The 22229-nt window shown below is 39.0% G+C and overlaps 1 protein-coding gene across 1 annotated transcript; it reads right to left on the bottom strand.

Annotated features, from left to right (window-relative positions):
• Positions 1–11005: 11005 nt before the first annotated feature.
• LOC139478248 (transcription termination factor, mitochondrial-like) lies at positions 11006–22217 on the bottom strand. Its single transcript, XM_071260670.1, has 2 exons — positions 22127–22217; positions 11006–12994 (listed from the first exon to the last, which is right to left on the bottom strand). Exon 2 carries the CDS (start codon positions 12930–12932, stop codon positions 11757–11759), a length of 1176 nt encoding a protein of 391 aa, XP_071116771.1. The 5' UTR covers positions 12933–12994; positions 22127–22217; the 3' UTR covers positions 11006–11756.
• Between the last annotated feature and the right edge of the window lie 12 nt (positions 22218–22229).

The following is a 22229-nucleotide window of genomic DNA, read 5'->3' as shown; positions in this document are numbered from 1 at the left end:
ATCGAGCATGGAATACATCAGATAATCCGTACAAGAGGTGGGCATTCGAACGTATGTCAGGAATTTAATGTTTCTACGAGTAAAGTTTGGAGTCTGAGTGGAGTTAACCATGGTCTAGGTATTCCGTACGCTGGTGCACACTCTGTTAAAGAAGTCAGCGATGATTTACTGAAAAGGGGTCGGCTTCTTCCAAGCTTTGCTCTCTCGAGTAACGAGTGGAGAGATGATCATATGAACTTTAAGGGTGGTGTTGCTTTCACAGTCCAAAAGGTAGAGCAACCACCTGGAAATACTTGGAATGAATTTCTTAATGATAAAACAGAAAACACGAACATCCATTTTTGGTTATGGGACGGCACTCGATGCGCAAAAACAGTTAGTTGCAAACGTAGAGGATGCTATTAATTCACCAGTTGATATACCATCTTCTATAAAACGTTATCAAGATGTATTACAGTATGCTCAATCCAAAGTAGACTATGTTTATGCGCCGGGACTATACATGTCTCCGAGTAATATGGAACTTAAGATCAGTCAAGTGATAGGCTATAATAATAAAATTGTTATTGCTACCGATCAACAAAAACCAGGTATAAATTCAGATATTAACACCGAATTAATAATGCAAACAAACACAGGTGAAACAGGAATAGTCAAGCCACAGTCACTACATGTTTCACAACCATCTACTGACTCACAAGTGCCACCACATATAACAGCTAAAATCAACAACATATCGATGAAAAAAAAGCTCTTATAGTAGGCGGAGTCGCGGCTGGTTTGCTCATGATTTGATCAAATAGTCTTTAGCGGATACGTACAACAGCCCTGCAATTGCTACGATCAGTGCCCACAAGTTTTGACTAAGCCAAGTGGTGGTCTTAGCTAATAAATTCAAGAGCTAGGAAACTATACTCTCTATTATACCGGGAAGTGCAGAGGCGGCTTTCCCAGCGAGCTTTCCCAGTGCTGAACCTAATGCTTTTAAATGCTTTTTTATCCACTCTTTTACACCATTTTTATCACTAGGTGGTGCACCACCTCCTGTACCGCCTGTACCATCGGTTAACGCGAAGAGTCAAAGTCGATATAATAAATCCCAATGCAGTTAAAATACTGGCAATGGTTATTCCTTGTTCTCTGAACAATGTTTTAATTTTATCTTCTATTAATGGAAACAGCCTCGAGGCGGGCCGATCTTTCATCTTCTAGGTTACGCAATCTTTCTGCAACGCGGTGTCTACTGAATTCATCACCCGCCTGTTCAAGTTTTGTTTTCTCATAAGCTATATGCTTGTCGAGTTCGGATAGCTTGGCTATATTATTGATCAGTTCTCCCCGCATTGCCTTGTCAAGACCTTGTAATACTGAACTCCGAGGATGGTACACTGGCCGTGGAATTATCATAGTAGGTATCCAAGATTTCCCTGAGCCTGTCCGAGGCCAGCTTCGAGCTTTCTTCCAAATTATCTTTATCTATGGCACCGAGTTCAGTACGCACAGTCTTAAGAACCTTAGTAGTCTTCGCAGAAATTTGTTCTCGTGAGTAGTCTACAAAACCTAATTCATTACGAACAATGTTGATGCCCTGTTTACTGGCTATCGTTGAAAAGGCTAGGGGCTTACGAGTACGAGAATTCATAAGATCAATATCCGGAGAGCCACTCAGTCGCAATATTCCTTTACTATCTATCGTAAACTTTGAATAGTCACAACCAATTGGACTTTCTTTTAAGGCATCGTAATAATCATTGTTTCAAAAGTTCATCGTTAAGATTCGTAAAGCTGGTTTCATCACTACCCTATTCAATTGTACTAGTATCAGTTATGTAATCTAGATTAATATCATCCATTTTTATATTAAACATAAGGTTACATAATTTCAATATAACAATGTCTTCGCAATATGGACGCAAGTTAAACCCACAACGTAGACTTCGAGATCCATTAGGGGTCAAAGCAATTCGTCAGTCTGTAACTATAACTAATAACCCGAGTACCACTGATCAGAATCAAACGCTTCCGGTTCGCTTTCCTAATCACGGAACAAACGATGTGTTAGTTCCAGGAACTGTCTGACTAGCATTTACGATTAATTTGACTTCTGCTGACGTTAACAGGGAGCCTGTTCAGAACATAGGTCGTGCTATCGTTAAGAAAATCGCGACTAAAAAATCAGTGGTAATGAGGCTTTGAGTATTGATGATAGCGATGTATACTATTGTTACATGGATCTCTGGAGAACGGATAAAGAGCGGGAAAACTTACAGTACCAAGGTATTTGTAATAAGAACACATTGAGATTGCGTGTGGGTGCTGATAATGGTTATAATACGGTCGTAAAAGATCTTGCTGTTGCCGGCGCATTAGGTAACCGATTCTATATTCCGCTAGACTTTGAATTACTAGATAGTCACCTGCCCTTCTATCAAGCATCCCTAGGTGATAGGTTAGAATACGAACTCACTTATAATGACTACGGTAGAGTAATCAGAGCTGCTGAAGATGCTAGCTATTCCATTGACAATATCTTACTGGAGTATTATATGATAACAGATCCTGAATTAGCCATACAAATTCGTAACCAGTATACAGGAAGTTTAGCATGCGATCGCATGCTTCGACATCAAAAGATTTCAAGGAGCAAAAAGATACGACTTGGAATATCAATCTAAACGTCCCCACGAGATCGTTGAAGGGTATTTTAATGTTGTTCGAGGACCCCAGAAGTTAATGCAGTCGCAAAAGATCTGTCTCTCGGGGATGTATCGATGGGTGAATACCTCACAACAAAGTACGCGCTATGGCTCGACATGTGAACCACGGACGATGAAAAGAAAATGCCAGCGAGGGTGTCCCTATACAGATAACGAAGCTCCAGGAATCAGCTGGTAAATTAAACATATATTTGTACGTATGGATGCGCAACTTAATATACAGAATGGACGATTCGTGCAAGCGATCTATTAATAATCTTTTACCTAAAGAACTGCACTGCGCTATCATCTGCAGGCAAACGGGTTGTGGAAAAACAGCTTTTATTCTAGATATTTTAGAAAGTCATTATCGGGACGTTATCGATCATATTATTATTCTGTGCCCGACTATAAGCGTTAATAAAACATACCTATCAAGAGATTGGGTAATGAATGATCCCGGGGTGTACAAAGTTGATCCTGGCGATCGTTTACAAGACTGTTTACGAGTATGTCACGAAAAATACAAAGGAGAATCAACCCTTTTCATAATAGACGACTGCAGCGCGAGTAAAGAATTAACCAAAAAGAAAGATATGCTTTCGTATTTAGCATTCTCCGGACGGCATACTCAACATAGCGTTTGGGTACTTACTCAAAAATACAACTCTGTCCTGAAAGATCTCAGAGAGCAGACCAAATGGGTAGCACTGTTTCATTGCAAAGACCGAGATTCATTCGAGGAATGTTTACGCGAAAATGATGTTACTTATACCAAGTCCGAACGAGATAAAGTCAGAAAACTGTTAGCAGCAACGAAGCACTGTAGACTTGTATTAAAAACCGATCAACCAGCTGCTTATGCAATTGCTTAGTAAAAATATAGCAAAAATAGCAGTTGCTGAGCAAAATTATAGCAAAAATAGCAACTGCTAAGCAAAAATAAATATGAAAAATAGCAAAATTATAGCAAATATAGCAAAATTATAGCAACTATAGCAACTGCTGAGCAAAAATATATAGCAAAAATAGCAAAATTATAACAAAAATAGCAAAATTATAGCAAATTATAGTAACTGCTAAGCAAAAATATAGCAAAAATACGATAAATTGAACATTAGCGGTTATTATGTAATAATGTGGCTTGAAATCCTCATTCTTTTGCAACAGTTTATTATTACTGGTTGTATTGGATATGCCATATTTTATTATGTTAGACTTAAATATCTCCTTAGGTATTACATTATGGAATGCGACGAACTCATCGAACAAATGCTCAAAGAACCTACAGAAGAACATGTAGATAAACATAGAGAAAGACTCGCTGCTTTGGTAGCCAGTGGAAAATGTTCCCAATATTTGGGGGAAAATTATACCATCGAAAAAATTGATAACATGACATGACAAAAAAACTGTACGTGCGTTACGAGTCTAGACTGGGAGCTACCATGACTAAAACAATAGGTTCGGCTATGTTACAACTATAAACAGTCGTAGCTAGTACGTTTCTCCCTATCCCGGCAGAACATCGCCTGTATTTATGCGAATTTCTCGAGAAAGACCCATTCATCGAACACGCTATAAGCGCAGTAAGCTGTGAGTTTTATCATAGATACGGAATGTTCTTAGCACCGGTGACCCTCGTTTTTAACAGCTAGGTATTGTCAATTTAAACATAAGTGCCCACTTAATAATAATGGAGACTCAAGTGACACCACAGATTGTGGAGACGCAACAACAAGTGAACAAGGAAATACCAGCGATTGCACAATCACAACAGATTGTGGAAACACAATCACAACAGATTGTGAATGAGGAAATACCAGCAAATGCGAAATCACAAGCCAGGGTTACTAAGAACCCCAGAAAAATCTCAGCTGGTAGGAAGGGTGGTTTAGCGAGGAAGGCGAAACAATTGCATAATTCAAATATTGAACATAATCGTCCGGTTAAAACTTGGGCTCCCTATGCACTAGGAGTTGTTGCTATAGCGGTGGTATGGTTGTTTTATAAGACCGGAGAAGAGAAAACGTCACCCCCGATTACACAACAACAAGTTCAATTAGAGGTTAGCCCCCATATAATTCTATAAAAAGCATGACTACTCCAGTTACAGACGGTAAAATGTTGGTAAAAGCAACGTATCATTCAGCGGTGGTCAGCGGCTTGGCCACTGGCTATGCCCGTATAGCTAAAATGATTACTAAAGCCACACAACACAAGCTAGATTTTAATGGTTATGATACCGGTATGATCATTCTTGATATTGGATTAGCAATGGCTACAAAAGATATGCTCATTAAACAAGGGCTTATCCCGGAAGACATAATGAAGTAATTAAACATTTGAATATTTTATATTATTGAATATCGCAACAATTGCGATGATGGTCGGTGGAGCTATTGTTAATGCTCTAGCTTTTTCGGGGAGTAATTATTTATTTTCTACTCTGAGGGAATCAAACGCTAAAGAAGTTGAAAAGGAGCGTAAACGACATAATAAAGCATTAGAACAACTCGAAGCAGCCCAGTCACAATGGACCAGACAGAGGATATTAAGATTAGATTTTATTAATGAAGAACTGCGTAAGCAAGGACATTCAATTCAAACATTTAAGGATGTTGAATCTACCATGCACAAATACTTCCTCGTTTATGGAAAAAAACTTGACCCAATACAGAGACCAACAATAAGTCAGTTTTATACACGATCAGAGGAACAAAAAAACAGAGAGATAGCATTTATAGCTTTGGGATTGACTGGTGTGGCTATTTTAGGTTATACAATAACTACGCATAAACAATGATCTATCAGCCATGTCACTCTGACTGCTAATCTATAAACAGCACTGACTGGCTGTTAAGTTATGTCAGGCTGACTGTTGTCTATTTTTGGCTACACATAAGCTATGGCCTTTTACGTATCAACTAATCCATAAATAGCAATGACAACTATGACTCACCAGGGGAGATGTGATTTGCATTTAGACAAATGATATGATTCAGTACAACCGACGTTCTGTGGGTATTTACTGTGGTATCCACTCTTATTACATCAGACAGGGAAACATTAGCTATACATGTTCTGTGTGCGGGATAAGGGTCAAAGGTCGTTATTGTTTATGTAAGAAACACGGTGCTGATAGGGTCAGGAACCAGATTATTAACGCTAGGAAGAGAGATTACATCAACGAGAGGAATAGGTTGGAGAGAATACATATTTAGATATATGAAAAACAACCACTTAGAGATTTGACTCATTTTGCATATACCATTAAATCACAATGGTTTTTGTCAGAGAGTTGAAGGCCTTGGCAAAACAACATGGTCTACATGGATATTCTCGAATGAGAAAAGCTGAATTGATCGATTTACTCGGTTTGGAATACAACAAACCCCAGACTGTTAGAGAACTCAAAGCTCAAGCAAAAAAAAGTGGGCTGAGAGGTTATTCTCGAATGAGAAAAGCTGAATTGATCGCTTTACTAGATAATAATCAACTCGATGATAAAAAAAAATAATCTGATGATGAGTTAAAATTTGTACCCACAGCCGGTGTTGGTAAATATCTAATAGGTTGGAAGATGGATATTAATTCCAACATGGATATTAATGATGTTAAGCCCATCGCATCGAGCAAAATTAACGAGGAGTTAGATGATTTACATAGTATAAAATACCAGCTGATGATTAAAATGTCACTGAGTAAAAGTAACACAGACGATAGCACTGAATATACCGAGCCATATTTCCGTAGCAATCAAGAAGTTATAACCGAATCCGATACTAGAAGCACATCATTAGATACATCAATGCAGAGGATACAAGAAACCTTAGAACGCTGGACGGGTTGAGGTGTGGATAAAATCGATAGTTTATATTTAGATATATCAAATTATATGCCTTTCAAAGGTGGATCTTATTTAGATTTACCCCCGCATTATAAAAAGAAAAAAGACATAATTAATGTAAAAAATAAATCTGATGACTGTTTAAGAAAGATGATAAGATCTGCATTGTTCCCTGTAGATTCTAAAATTGCAAATAGACCTTCTAGCTGTCCTCAAAACGATGGACTCAACTTTGATGGCATAGACGAACCTACACCAATCTCACAAATTGATAAGGTGGAAAAGCAAAATAATTTAGCTAAAATTGTTTTCGGACATTCTTCTAAAGGAATTGTTTGACACAGGATAAGCTCTGCTCCAGAACATATTCCCAGAATCAATTCATTTCTAATCGAAAAAGATGGAAAATATCATTATACATGGATAAAGAGTTTAAACAGGCTATTATACGATCAAACAAAACATAAGGAAAAGAAATATTTTTGCGAAAGATGCCTTCATGGGTACTGCAGACAAGATCTATTAGAAGCGCATAAAGAAGACTGCATAGGTGTTGGACAGAATGCTATCAGGATTGATATGCCTAAAGAGGGGAAAAATATATTAAAATTTGAACATTATTGTAATCAAATGCCAGTACCGTATGTAATTTACGCTGACTTCGAAGCACTTATCAAACCTATAGAAAATACTGAACGCTATACTGATAGTAGTTTTACGTACAAAACTCAAGAACATGTTCCTTGTTGGTTTGGATATATAGTTGTAAGGTATGATGGGAAAACAAACGCGCCCGTGATTTACAGAGGTCCCGATGCAGCGGGAAAGTTCCTAGAATATCTACAAAATGAAGAGAGAATAATCTGGGAAAATTTATCGCGTAAGAAATCCATGTGTACAACCAGGGATGATTGGAGGGCCTATAAGAAGTCAAAGAGTTGTCATGTTTATAATAAACCCTTGAATGGGGATTCCGTAAGAGATCATTGCCATGTCACGGGTAATTATCGGGGAGCCGCGCACAACGAGTGTAACTTGAAACTAAAAATGAATTCTCAAACAATACCCATCCCCGTTGTGTTTCATACACATAGAGGATATGATTCACATCTCATTATGCAAGCTATCCCAAAGACCGACGGCGGCTTAACATGCATTCCTAATAATATGGAAAAATACATATCGTTCTCGTTGACTAAAATGATACATTATACGGACAAGGATGGGAAAACCAGAATAAAGCAAAGTAATGGACTTAGATTCATAGACTCTGTACAGATTCTGTTATCTTCCCTGGACAATTTAGCTAATGCGAACAATCCCGATGACTTTGCAATAACAAATCAATATACCAATCGGTTAACTCGTCATTTGTTGCTGAGAAAAGGTGTATATCCTTACAAATATATGGATGATTGGTCTAGATTCGACAAAACTAAATTACCACCTCTTGAATCATTCTATAGTAACTTAACAGAATCTAAAATAACCGATGCCGATTATGAACGCGCTCTGACTGTGTGGGATAAATTAAGAATTTAGGTGCTTATCATGATCTGTACTTAAAAACCGATGTACTGTTACTCACCGATATATTCGAGATATTTAGAAAGACATGTTTAGAACAATACGGCTTGGACCCGGCATGGTACTATTCCAGTCCCGGACTATCGTGGGATGCATTGTTGAAGAAGACCAGTGTAGAACTAAAATTACTCAACGATTACGATATGCACTTGTTTGTTGAGAAAGGATTAAGAGGTGGTATATCGATGACGGCGAAAAGGTATTCTAAGGCTAATAATAAATTAGTGGAAGGATATGATCCGAGTAAACCCGACACGCATATATTATATCTCGACACCAACAATTTGTATGGATGGGCTATGATTCAACTTTTACCCACAGGTGGTTTTGAGTGGATCGATGTGGATGATATCGAAGTGAATGATGCGAATAAAGGGTACATACTAGAAGTTGACATGGAATATCCAAGTTCCTTACATAAAAACCATAACAGTTATCCACTATCTCCCGAAAGATTAATGGTTAATAAAGATTGGATGTCGTAATATCAACACTCCTTGATGGGTAATACAAGGTTAGCTAACGTAGAAAAACTCGTACCAAATTTGTTGGATAAGACAAAATATATAGTTCACTACAGAAATCTCCAGTTATATCTATCGTTAGGTATGAAACTAAAGAAAATACACAGAGTTCTAAAGTTTGATCAAATCCCTGATATATAAGGCTGATAACAGATTTAAGAAAGATAGCTTCCAGCGATTTTGAAAAGAATCTATATAAGCTCATGAATAACTCAGTATTTGGGTTATGGAGAATCTAAGGAAGCGTGTTGATGTTAAATTAGTCAGATCTAATGAGGAAGAAAGACTCAGGAAACTTATAGCCAGTCCAGCTTTTAACAGAAGCAAGATATTCGATAACGACTTAGCCACGTTGCATATGCAGAAGAGTAATATAAAATTCAACAGACCAGTGTACGTTGGTATGAGTATTCTTGACTTGTCAAAACACTTAATGTATGACTTCTATTACAATGAACTTAAGAAGCAGTATGGCGATAGATGCGAGGTGTTATATACCGACACAGATTCTTGGTTGATGGAAATGCAAACCGAGGATGTGTATAAAGATATGGCAGAAAAAATAGATATGTACGACAAGAGCGATTACCCAAAAGATAATCCACTGCACAGCGTAGTAAATAAAAAGGTATTAGGATGAATGTGCTGGGACTCCTATAGCAGAGTATGTCGGATTAAGACCTAAGACGTATTCTATAAAGAAGTCCGATAGTGGGGAGATAAGAAAAGCTAATGGGTTAGGAAGTATATGGTAAAAAAGCATATCAAACATGAACAGTATAAAGAATCATTATTCAATGGTAGAACGTTCAAACATGAGATGAACTCTTTAAGAAGTTACAATCATAGGATATATGGATTAAGAATGAACAAAACATCATTATCCCCCAAAGAGATGGATTGATAAGGATGGTGTAACTACCTATGCTTATGGTAATGGTGGTAATACTGTATCGTCGGGAACTATGAGCAACTCTTCTCGTACAAATGCCCTGCCCGGTCCATCTTAAGATAATAAAGATAGGCTCTCCTTCTTTCATAACCAATCGACTAATGTTATATGTCTTGAGGAACCAAATCGGATCGGTTGCGCGACGTAGGCCTCCTTCGAGTTCACCGGGCTGATATAAATATCTTACGCTTACTCTATCCGGAAGTTTTCGTTCTTTGCCTCTCCTCGGCGCTGAGGATTCGGAAGTCACGGATTTCATTTTAATCGCATCGGATGGTTTCTTCCCGATTAATCTTGTTACTTCATTATTCAGCGCTGATACAACAGCTGATAATCGTGTCACCCATTCGGTTGATCTCAATCGTTCCGATTTCATTTCGATCCCATACTGATAGCCAAACAAACTTGCCGCTAATGTCCGGTTAAATCTTTCGACGATAGCTTGACTACGGTGGGCGTCTTTTTCACCACGCCTAATTTTGACATCATGCTTTGTTAACAGTTTAGTTAACGATCCCATAAACTTGCGACCAGGATCTACTTGAAATAGCTTAGGCCATTTTAGTGGTCCGCGTTAATATATGCGACTCAGTGCATTAGCTTCTTCTGTTGAATCTTTCGAGGTTAATGGCTCTGCCTCTTTGTATCGACTAGCCACATCCACTACGGTTAAAGCGTATTTATACGTTTTGGGTCTTACCTTATCTTGGGGAAGAAAAAAGAGGTCAGCCTGATGAACTTCATTTGTCTTAAAAATATCAAACTTCTTCCTCGGTATATAATGCGGTGCCGGTAAGTATATTTGCCACATCGCTAGTTTCTTTAGCCAATGCTTGGCCACATCTTTAGACACCTTAGCCACGGTGGCTAATTTTTGTATTGCTCCTATACCTTTCCAATATCCTAATGGGGTATAGTAAATTTTATTCATTATTAATTAATATTGATGTTTCTTTTAATACGACTTATGACTATCGTTAAATCACAATAGCATTTATGCATAAAAAATTTCCCCTGTAGTGGTGGTATAGGTATATAAATCTGGCTCCAGTGGAGTTGCAGCAGAACCCCCATTACCTATACTACTCCTGTATTTGATAGTGTGAGCAATGATCCATGCCATTGGGGTGCAATGACACTATCAACCAAGTCATGGAATCAGACTACCCAATCTATTAAGTAACGGGTTAGAACATGTTTTTAGGCGACTAATGGGGTCGGGTCGTGAGACTCACTGACTTGGTTGATGCATGTCATTGCGAAGATCCATGATGCTCATGATGTCATCACTGGATTATCTTGTCCAGACTTGATTATTTACAGACTACCACCATATAGCTGGAATACTGCCAAATGTGGCATTTAACAACAAACATAACATACTCTCACACCCAGTTTAGGTTGCTGGGACAATCTTTTTATTAAGTGGTCAAGTCCCAGTGTAAGACTCACCATAATAATAGGTTCAGCTATGTAAGATCTTAATATTTTTCACAATATGACTGTTACCAAAAAATAAAGTGTTGAAATAATGCTGTTGGTTTATTTCTGCAGCCTATTTCAGAAAAGACCCAATGTGTTAGGGTACACCATCTATATCCCAGATGTATCGTGAGTTTTGAGTGAGTGAGTTGGGTTTAACATTTTTCCAGTTATATCATGGTATGTCAGTTTAATGTGGGAGGAAAGCCTGAAGTGATGCAGGTCTCAGACGTTTACCACTTTGGTGAAACCCACGAGCACGGGTATGGTGTTGACAAACCTAGAAACATAATCCCGGGTGAACCGGGATTTGAACCCACAATCATAAGTTTTTGGCGTGTCCAGGGGACTCAACTCTGCTCAGCGAATCGGGGCGCCTTAGGCGGCTGGGCCACCCGTGCCCCCTCGAGAATTTTGAGGTCATAAGTTAATGACTGAAGATCCATAAAACTTTGGTTCTGGAAAGCTAATAATTAGTTTGGCCTCAAGTCTGAAATTTGTATGTTTAATGGTTTCAAGATGATATAGTTCAGAAACCTGCTTGTGTCATGCATACCAAAGTCATGGCAAATCAAATGTACTAAATCTGTAGCCTAATGCTCTCCCTAAAAGTTGTCAATAATACACATCAACAACCTGAAACTTCAGGCAAAAGGCAAGAAGAATTACTGGTAAACATATTGTCGGAAACGTTTCTTGCTCATTTTAAGGATTGCAGCTGTCACTGGAATGTGTTGATCAACCAGCAGTTTATACCTCACCTGCAATGTACCGTTCCCAAAACCTAGTACCAGTGCATTTCTCATAATGTCTGTTGGTTTTAATTCACAGACATTCAAGAGGAAGTCCAAATTTTGTTTCAACTTTGGCACATTGACAGTGAGAAGACGTCTGTACTGTTGAAGCATATAGTTTAAGTCCTCAGTGGTACAGTCAAGACGGGTTAGAACATAATCAGTTTTATTCTTACAGTTAACCTCCCGAAGGATCTCTCGATCCACCAAAAGGTTGTTCAAACACTTCTGGAAGTCACCTCTGTTTGACTGAATTAGAGTCATGAAAGCTTTAGGGTACTCAGGGTAAAACACTCCTTTCTTTTTCAAAATTGTCAACTGTTCTTCTAAAGTTTTATGGGAACTAATAACAACATACAAGCGTTCCAGTATTGCTTCACTTGGCACTCCATAATTCTTTAAGATCTCAATATTCTTCTTCAAGGTGAGAAGCTTTGATTTTCTGAACCAGCCACGGTCCTTGAGGGCAGCTGCGGCTTCTTCACGTGAGCACTCTAACAAACTGCTTAACAAAGCTTCATGATCTTTGAACTCCAGCTCAGCATTCCTATCAATCACCAGTCTATTCACGCGTGTCTTGAACTTGGATGTTGACAAGGTGACAAGACTGAGCCTTGGCTGCATGCCTGACCTCTGCAATGATTCCATGCGCTCTTTCAGTGTGGAAACACTGCATCTGAATACACTTGGGTAGCTGAACATTTCCCTTGCTGTTACCCCACGAGATGTAAGAAGCAAAGAACAAGTTTGAAACTTGCCCCTGCTCATGGAGAATACTTGAAAATTTGATCTCAAGAAATTTTCCATTTCTTTCTGAGGTAGGTGAAAATGTTTTGACAAGAAGGAGGCCCTGTACTCCAGTTCAGACTGCTTTGACGCTTCTGAATGATTTTGAGAGGATCCATTTGTACATTCCACAGGCAACCTAGAAGACTGTCTCAACAACCTTGGCAGGATAGTCAGGAAGCAACTGTCAAGGGGCACAAATCTGACCCGCAGAGCAAGGCTCATTTTTCTCGAAATGGTGAAAATGGTCGCAAAAACCATTTCCTAGGGATGATTTGTTGCATGAATTTCCTTCATCCGCATGATGATAGATGACGGTCAATCTGTAAAAGAAATCAGTTCTAGAAGGGTATTTGTTTCAATGTGTGCCACAGGGAACATCAGGAAGATGTTCAGGTCTGCAATTTGGTATTAAAGTGAGCCAACAACACAAACGCTTTTGATAAAAAAACAACATTGTTATTTGTCCAACAACCATATTTTCTGGACCCTTAAGCAGGAGACTATGAGCTGGACAATCAGATGGAATTTAGGAAGTTTGTCCTCCTTCGGTCTCCCTTAGATTGATAATACAGTGATCCCTCACTATTGCGCCATTCGATAAAGTTCCAACTCGTTTACTGCGTGTGGTAATGCATCGCTCCCCAAATTTATGTTCATTCTTAATACTCAAAGTTTTACACCAACCCGATTGTATTGTTGTTCATGTTTCATTTGTACTTGATGGTTCTCAAAGCATAATCAACAGTTTATCGCTGAATGGAGCCCTAATATTATGTTTGAAAACAACCGCGACAAGTCCCGGAAATATGATTGTTCTACAAGTTAACTTGTCACACAAAACATCCTTTGATCTTTGAACTGCATGCTTGCAATAAAAGTGTAACGCCATCTAAAGTTTCTGATACAATGATTATTTTCTGAATTCTACTGAACATCAAGGGTGTTCATATGTTCATCATTTTCCTATAATTTCCTTTGTTTTGTTCAAGTTACCTGCATAAACATGAAAAAAGAACATTTATCACTCGCTCCATATAATACACATCATTACTTATATAATTTTATTTTTGATTTCTAGGTGTGCCCTTTTGGCACAAGGGACATATCTTAATTGTGCCATCTATGATTCTAACTGTACCACCACCAGTCTCATATCGGTGTCTGACATAGCTGCTTGCCCATTTTTCTGTGGCTGGTAACATATCTGTTGGGACAGGTGAAATGTATTCCTTCGTGTCTGACTGTCAAGGAGAAAGGTTAATTGGTACACCATGCTTAGAAATTAATACTTATTTTCTCTAGTCCACACACATGTTCTGCTACAGAGTTGCCTTCTAACTGAGGGTGGGGTGGTGGGGTAGCCTTGTGGTACAGTGTTTGCTCGTCACGCCAAAGGCCCAGGTTCGATTCCCCACATGGGTACAATGTGTGAAACCCATTTCAGGTGTCCCCCGCCATGATACTGCTGTAATGTTGCTAAAGGCAGAGTAAAACCAAACTCACTCACTCCGACTAATGGTATAAGTGGTAGTCTTTCATGACTTTTGCTAGTCTCAGAAAAGTGGAATTATGTCAATTTCCAGCCCTGTACACTGACAGTGATTATTTGGAATCAGACATTGATATTTGGCTCACCTATCTGAGAGCAAAACTTGCAGTTAAAAGCTGTAAATGTTAAAAACAGAAGGTAGAGTAAATGTGAGAAAAATTATGATTATCTACTCAAGCAAGTTTTTACCAGCAACTTTTAAGACAGGCTGGTTACTTTCAGGAACCACCAGATCACCTGGCTTTTTGAGAGCAAAAGACATTTCAAACGCTGACTATCAAACAAGGAAATATGAACTTGAATTTACTATGTTTAATCAGGGTATCATTAGGTGAGGTGAAATTGGGTTTAACATCGCGTCCAAGAATATCACTCTTGTATAGCGATGTGCGTGCGTGCGTCTGCTTGTTCTAGTCCGGACTGATGCCAATTTATAGTGCTAGCTCACTGAGATACCATGCCGCAGTTTAACATGAATACCCCACTCAGACACAGTATACTGACTCCGAGCCGACCAGTCCTTGTTTTAGCCCCCTAATGCCGAGCGCCAGACAGGGTAACAACAAGTACCATCTTTGAACATCTTTTGGTATGACGCGGCTGGGGATCAAACCCCGGACCTTCCACTCTCCGGGCGGACGCTCTACCTCTAGACCATGGAGGCTGTCTATCATTAACTACAGGACTGACATAAGATCAAACTAAACCAAGTCTAGTTTCATTGATGTCATATGGAAACAACAGAGGAGGAAAGTTTCTTTTGAAAAAAATATATCACAATTATTTTGAAGAAATGATTTCATAGACTCAGTGTTAGTCTAGACTGGTATACATTTAGACAAGTGGGCTCACATTTGCATGGGTATGTGACATTATATATTATTCTCATTTTGAAATAATGATGGGAAATATCTTTATAAATGCACACAAAGTCTTTGAAGTTTGAATAACGTCATCATAGCTGACCACACTAGTTTTGCAAAAATAGTTACAAAGCAAGAAACTTAGATCTACTTCAAATTAAATTTACAGAGGCAATACCACTCATTCTACTTTTTCCAGTATAACACATCAATCTGATGACAAGTTTGCCGCTGGAAATATGTCTACACTTGAATTGATCTCGGACATGACAGTCATGATACAAGCCTCAAACTTTTCCGAGAACTTGTTCCATAAAAGGAATAACTCATGAATATTAATGACCCCGCGACCTAGTTTGGCGATGTTCGTAGAAGTGAGTTCTGCTGTATTGTCATCGCATTTGTACATTCTAATCCAATTCTAAGTCATAATACTTATTTTAAATAGACAAAATAGCAGTTCGTAATGCGGGTTAGTTTACATTGTACATATTCTCAACAACAAGTGCGTTAAGTTTCGAATGTGGGCCCACCTCAAACTTTCGATTAGGCAAACGGAGTTAGCTCCCTTCTCAAGCCACCGATAATGCGGTTTCGCTGAACTATCAATGACAAGTTCAGATATTGAGAGTTACCATCACTGCTGAGCTACACAGTTGATTGAACTATCAATGACAAGTTCAGATATTGAGAGTTACCATCACTGCTGAGCTACACAATTGATTGAACTATCAATGACAAGTTCAGATATTGAGAGTTACCATCACTGCTGAGCTACACAGTTGATTGAACTATCAATGACAAGTTCAGATACTGAGAGTTACCATCACTGCTGAGCTACACAGTTGATTGAACTATCAATGACAAGTTCAGATATTGAGAGTTACCATCACTGCTGAGGTACACAGTTGATTGAACTATCGATGACAAGTTCAGATATTGAGAGTTACCATCACTGCTGAGCTACACAATTGATTGAACTATCAATGACAAGTTCAGATATTGAGAGTTACCATCACTGCTGAGCTACACAGTTGATTGAACTATCAATGACAAGTTCAGATATTGAGAGTTACCATCACTGCTGAGCTACACAATTGATTGAACTATCAATGACAAGTTCAGATATTGAGAGTTACCATCACTGCTGAGCTATACAGTTGATTGAACTATCAATGACAAGTTCAGATATTGAGAGTTACCATCACTGCTGAGCTACACAGTTGATTGAACTATCAATGACAAGTTCAGATATTGAGAGTTACCATCACTGCTGAGCTACACAATTGATTGAACTATCAATGACAAGTTCAAATATTGAGAGTTACCATCACTGCTGAGCTACACAATTGATTGAACTATCGGCGAAACCGCATTATCAGTGGTTCATATTGGGAAAGGGACGTCACTCTAAATTCAAACGGGAGCTATCTCTGTTGTTTTCGTATTTGCGAGAAATGGCGTCAGTCATGCTGTACGTTGTTGGTCCAGCTATTAAATGCCCAGCTAATCCCTAAGGTAAAACGTATTCTTAATTAAATGTTTGAATGCATTATATATTTATGTTTCCAGCCGTACATCTTCTTAGATTGGTTTAGTGCTGATAACCATTTTCTAAAATGTGGGCCCACATTGTTCCCATCATATATGGTGATCGAAACAAGTGGGCCCACATTAGTATATAACCCAGCTTCGTTAGGTTGTTTAATTAGATCTGATAATCAATTCCTAAATGTGGGCAGACGTTCTTCCGTCATATTGATTGCAACAGGAGGGACCACATTTATTAATCGCGAAATTTTTACTTAAATATTGATAATCATTTTCTCAAATGTGGGCCCATATTGTTCCCGTCATATATGGTGATCGAAACAAGTTGGCCCACATTTGTACATCTCCTAGTAGGAAGACGTTCTTCCGTCATAGTGATTGCAACAGGAGAGACGACATTTATGAATCGCTAAGCTTCATTAGCCTGGCTTACTTATAACCATTTTCTAAAATGTGGGCCCACATTGTTCCCGTCTTATAGTGATCGAAACAGGTGGGCCCACATTTGTAAATCGCTGGGCTTCATTGGGTTGACTGAGTCATTTAGACAAGTGGGCTCACATTTGCATGGGTATGTGACATTATATATTATTCTCATTTTGAAATATTGATGGGAAATATCTTTATAAATGCACGCAAAGTCTTTGAAGTTTGAACAACGTCATCATAGCTGACCATACTAGTTTTGCAAAAATAGTTACAAAGCAAGAAACTTAGATCTACTTCAAATTAAATTTACAGAGGCAATACCACTCATTCTACTTTTTCCAGTATAACACATCAATCTGATGACAAGTTTGCCGCTGGAAATATGTCTACACTTGAATTGATCTCGGACATGACAGTCATGATACAAGCCTCAAACTTTTCCGAGAACTTGTTCCATAAAAGGAATAACTCATGAATATTAATGACCCCGCGACCTAGTTTGGCGATGTTCGTAGAAGTGAGTTCTGCTGTATTGTCATCGCATTTGTTCATTCTAATCCAATTCTAAGTCATAATACTTATTTTAAATAGACAAAATAGCAGTTCGTAATGCGGGTTAGTTTACATTGTACATATTCTCAACAACAAGTGCGTTAAGTTTCGAATGTGGGCCCACCTCAAACTTTCGATTAGGCAAACGGAGTTAGCTCCCTTCTCAAGCCACCGATAATGCGGTTTCGCCGAACTATCAATGACAAGTTCAGATATTGAGAGTTACCATCACTGCTGAGCTACACAGTTGCTTGAACTATCAATGACAAGTTCAGATATTGAGAGTTACCATCACTGCTGAGCTACACAGTTGATTGAACTGTCAATGACAAGTTCAGATATTGAGAGTTACCATCACTGCTGAGCTACACAGTTGATTGAACTATCTATGACAAGTTCAGATATTGAGAGTTACCATCACTGCTGAGCTACACAGTTGATTGAACTATCAATGACAAGTTCAGATATTGAGAGTTACCATCACTGCTGAGCTACACAGTTGATTGAACTATCAATGACAAGTTCAGATATTGAGAGTTACCATCACTGCTGAGCTACACAGTTGATTGAACTATCAATGACAAGTTCAGATATTGAGAGTTACCATCACTGCTGAGCTACACAGTTGATTGAACTGTCAATGACAAGTTCAGATATTGAGAGTTACCATCACTGCTGAGCTACACAGTTGATTGAACTATCAATGACAAGTTCAGATATTGAGAGTTACCATCACTGCTGAGCTACACAGTTGATTGAACTATCAATGACAAGTTCAGATACTGAGAGTTACCATCACTGCTGAGCTACACAGTTGATTGAACTGTCAATGACAAGTTCAGATATTGAGAGTTACCATCACTGCTGAGCTACACAGTTGATTGAACTATCAATGACAAGTTCAGATACTGAGAGTTACCATCACTGCTGAGCTACACAGTTGATTGAACTGTCAATGACAAGTTCAGATATTGAGAGTTACCATCACTGCTGAGCTACACAGTTGATTGAACTATCAATGACAAGTTCAGATATTGAGAGTTACCATCACTGCTGAGCTACACAGTTGATTGAACTATCAATGACAAGTTCAGATATTGAGAGTTACCATCACTGCTGAGCTACACAGTTGATTGAACTATCAATGACAAGTTCAGATATTGAGAGTTACCATCACTGCTGAGCTACACAGTTGATTGAACTGTCAATGACAAGTTCAGATATTGAGAGTTACCATCACTGCTGAGCTACACAGTTGATTGAACTATCAATGACAAGTTCAGATATTGAGAGTTACCATCACTGCTGAGCTACACTATGGATTGATAGTCTGTTTGTTCTTTAATGGTGCACTCAGCAATATTACAGCTATATAATGGCTGCCTGTAAATAATCAAGTCTGGACCAGACAATCCAGTCATCGAAATTGTGAGCAAGGATTCATGTTTTCAGGATACAATGAAACATCGACGTCGGGCCAATTATTGGCCCTTGGACAGGTCTAGATAAATCTCAGCATTACAAAAGAAGAAATAATCTATATTTTTAATTTCCTAAACATTATAGGTCTATCCATAATCCAGTGTATATAATACATCCTATTATGATAAGTACCCTGAACCTCTACACCCCCATAGTTTTATTTTGAGGCTGATTCGAAAAAAATGGCTCTACATTTAGTACAAATAGCAGTTCAATCAAATGTTACTGGTTATTGAAACTCTGTACAGGGGACACAACTCTTGAATCACACTATTCCAATACAAATCTATGCCCAACTCTTGTCATTTTGATTGGTTGTTACAAACACATGAATGAGCGAGTGAGTAAGTTTTGTATATTTATTTCATCCTGGAAGATTATTGTACATCACTGTGTGTCATAACCATGAGGAGGAAAGCCCAAAGTGATGTAGGTCTTCAGTGTTTACTACATTGGCATGGTGCTGATTTGACAAACGCCCCAACCCCGACCCCCCATACCCCAACCCCAACCCCCATGTATGAGAGATATTCTTTAGGAGTTGAGAGAGATGGTAAAAACAAAACAATGGTAGTGAGTGGGTCTATGTAACAGGACTGGGACGGGTACGTCAGGTACTCGGGTCGGGTGAGTACTGAGTAGGACATAGGATATTGTCTAAATACAATAACAATAACAGTCGCTTATCTTTGCATTTCTTTCTGGCTATGCATGTCTTGTTTCTGACTTTTACATTACAGATATTATATTCAGTGTATGCATGATCTGATCGTTTTTACAGTTTCTAAGTAGCATTTGCCAGGGCTCTAGTAAAACAATTCCTAATTTGACATTATGGGCTCAACTCTTGAGACCGACAGTTGGTACCCGGGTAGGGTCGGGGGCCTACCTTTAGAATACAGTACCACAAACTTTCAAACATGTGACATTACCCTATGACGTAATTTGTGGTATTTTGTTGCCAGTCACACTGGCAAAACAATGCCCTGTTACGTCAGGGGTCATCGAGTGTGCATAAGCTCCTCCCAGTGATCTATCATTTCCTCACACAATGTCATTGAATATGCCAAACTGTGTTGAGAGTTGAAAATTTGTTTACTAAATATAGCCTGCGGTGGGGCATTTTATAGCAAGCGCTAGTTTACGAAAGCTGGGCTGGGATTATGGAGTTACATTTTGGCTGGGCTAACGAGTCTATGCATAGTCCAATCAAAATCCTGCACCGAAATCGAAATCCGGTTCGTAAACTGTCATGCAGAGTTCGGTCGATTGCAGGATTTGCAAAGCATGTGCATCGCCAACTCGTTGTCAACAGATATTTTCCAAATCTTTTCATGTTTTGATGTACTTCGCGAAGTAAGAACCATTTTATCACAAAATAGATCTTGATGGTCGATCAGATCATCTTGACTGGGAGCCACCATTTTGTTTGAAGCAAATGCATGTGATACGAGAAGTGCAATATGATTAGTCCATATGGGAGAGGCATTGAATGGACATAACTCGTAATAGCCACTGGTGGCGCTACGATCGAGCCCAGGAATTCCAGCCAAGTTCGGCAAGGGTGGAATTTGGACGTTTATAGTCAGTTAACTGTCTTGCCTCGGGAAGATGAATGCAAGTGGCTAAAATGGTTATGAATGGGAACTAATATACACGTTTGATTTCGGTTCATTAATTTTTATTATTATGCACAAGAATACAGTTTATTAGGGATATTATATTGGCGCTGAACACATCCAAATGTTGCCAGTATTAGGGTAGGCTACCCCAAACTCTATCCTTAACTTTGGATCCCCTTCACGATCAATCACCCCTTTACAATCATCAGGGTTAGGTACCCGTTTGGAGGCTATAAGATTACCCAAACTTTATCCTTAGCCCTTGGATCCCCTTTGCGATCAACCACCCTTTTACGATCATTACGATTAGTGGCTATTATAGATTCTATAGCAGCTTCTAATAAACTTCACACAAAAACGTTGAATAAAAAGGTTGAATTGGTTTTGTGTCGTTGGAACATTCACACAAGACACTTGCCCCAGCTACATTTTTTCAGTTCTGATTCAAACTTACCGTTGTGTTGTCACAAGCCAAGCTCATGCCTCCCTCATTCCTTACTATTATCCACATCATCCTTACAGTGTTCCCTACCACACTTTTCTGTCACAAAAATCACCCGACAAATTATTTAATACCATGTCATTCCTGTGAGTTCGACATCTGATCCCTGGAGACATTTTCAGTTCGCGCCATATCAGCTCATTCCTCACTGCTTGCTATCTTGTAGATTGTGGAATGGTAAGAGTGTGCCAAATGGCATCAGGATCATTCGTAAGTGTCTGCAGACTAAAGTCACGAGACACCATGCCTACCCATAACCTTCGTAAGTGTCCGTCACCTATTCAACCCTTTTCGTTCAGTTCCGTAAGGGCGCAGGCATGACTTGATAAATTTGCACTAAGTTCCACAGTGTGGACGTAGCTCAGTCAGTTAGGCTAGCTGTCGGGCCAACAATCCGAAGATCGCGAGTTCACATACAAAAACTGGTCGCTTGTCTTTGAAACATGTGGCCTACGCCAGATGTCTCGATAACTTGTGGTACTGTATTCTAAAGGAGTTCCGGGTCGGGTAATAGGGAGTCGAGTACCAGGGAGGTAAATTTGGACTCATCCGAGCCCTTCTATGTAACCACATCTGCTGGTGAGAATAGGTCTCCAGCAGCCCATGCAAGTCGTAAGAGGCGACTACTACAGCATATGGTGGTCTGGCTCCAGATTCGCTTATTCACAGACCGCCGTCATAGAGCTAGAATATTGCTGTTTGCGGCGTTAATTTTTTAACAACAAACAAACATCTGCTGGGGACGAATAATACATTCTCATTGAGTGTTGCTGATGTTGCACTGGCCTTCACGGGCTGTGTTTGAGTGCATATAGTAGAATATAGTAGACATGATTTTAAATGTAACAAAATATGGACACCTTTTTAGAATTTGAATATCTAGCCATGGTAGTTCTACGTACGGGTGTTACCCTTTGTGTTAAGTTAATGGACATCTGCCACGTCCCACACGATGTCAAACACACTTGCCCTTGTTTCATTCGCAGATGTAAACGTCCTTCAACT

Source organism: Haliotis cracherodii, unplaced genomic scaffold (genome assembly GCF_022045235.1).
Source record: "Haliotis cracherodii isolate W230 unplaced genomic scaffold, xgHalCrac1.p SCAF_1, whole genome shotgun sequence".
Classification (NCBI taxonomy): domain Eukaryota; kingdom Metazoa; phylum Mollusca; class Gastropoda; order Lepetellida; family Haliotidae; genus Haliotis; species Haliotis cracherodii.
The sequence above is the reverse complement of the archived record's forward strand: the minus strand, read 5'-3'. Positions and strand labels throughout refer to the sequence as shown.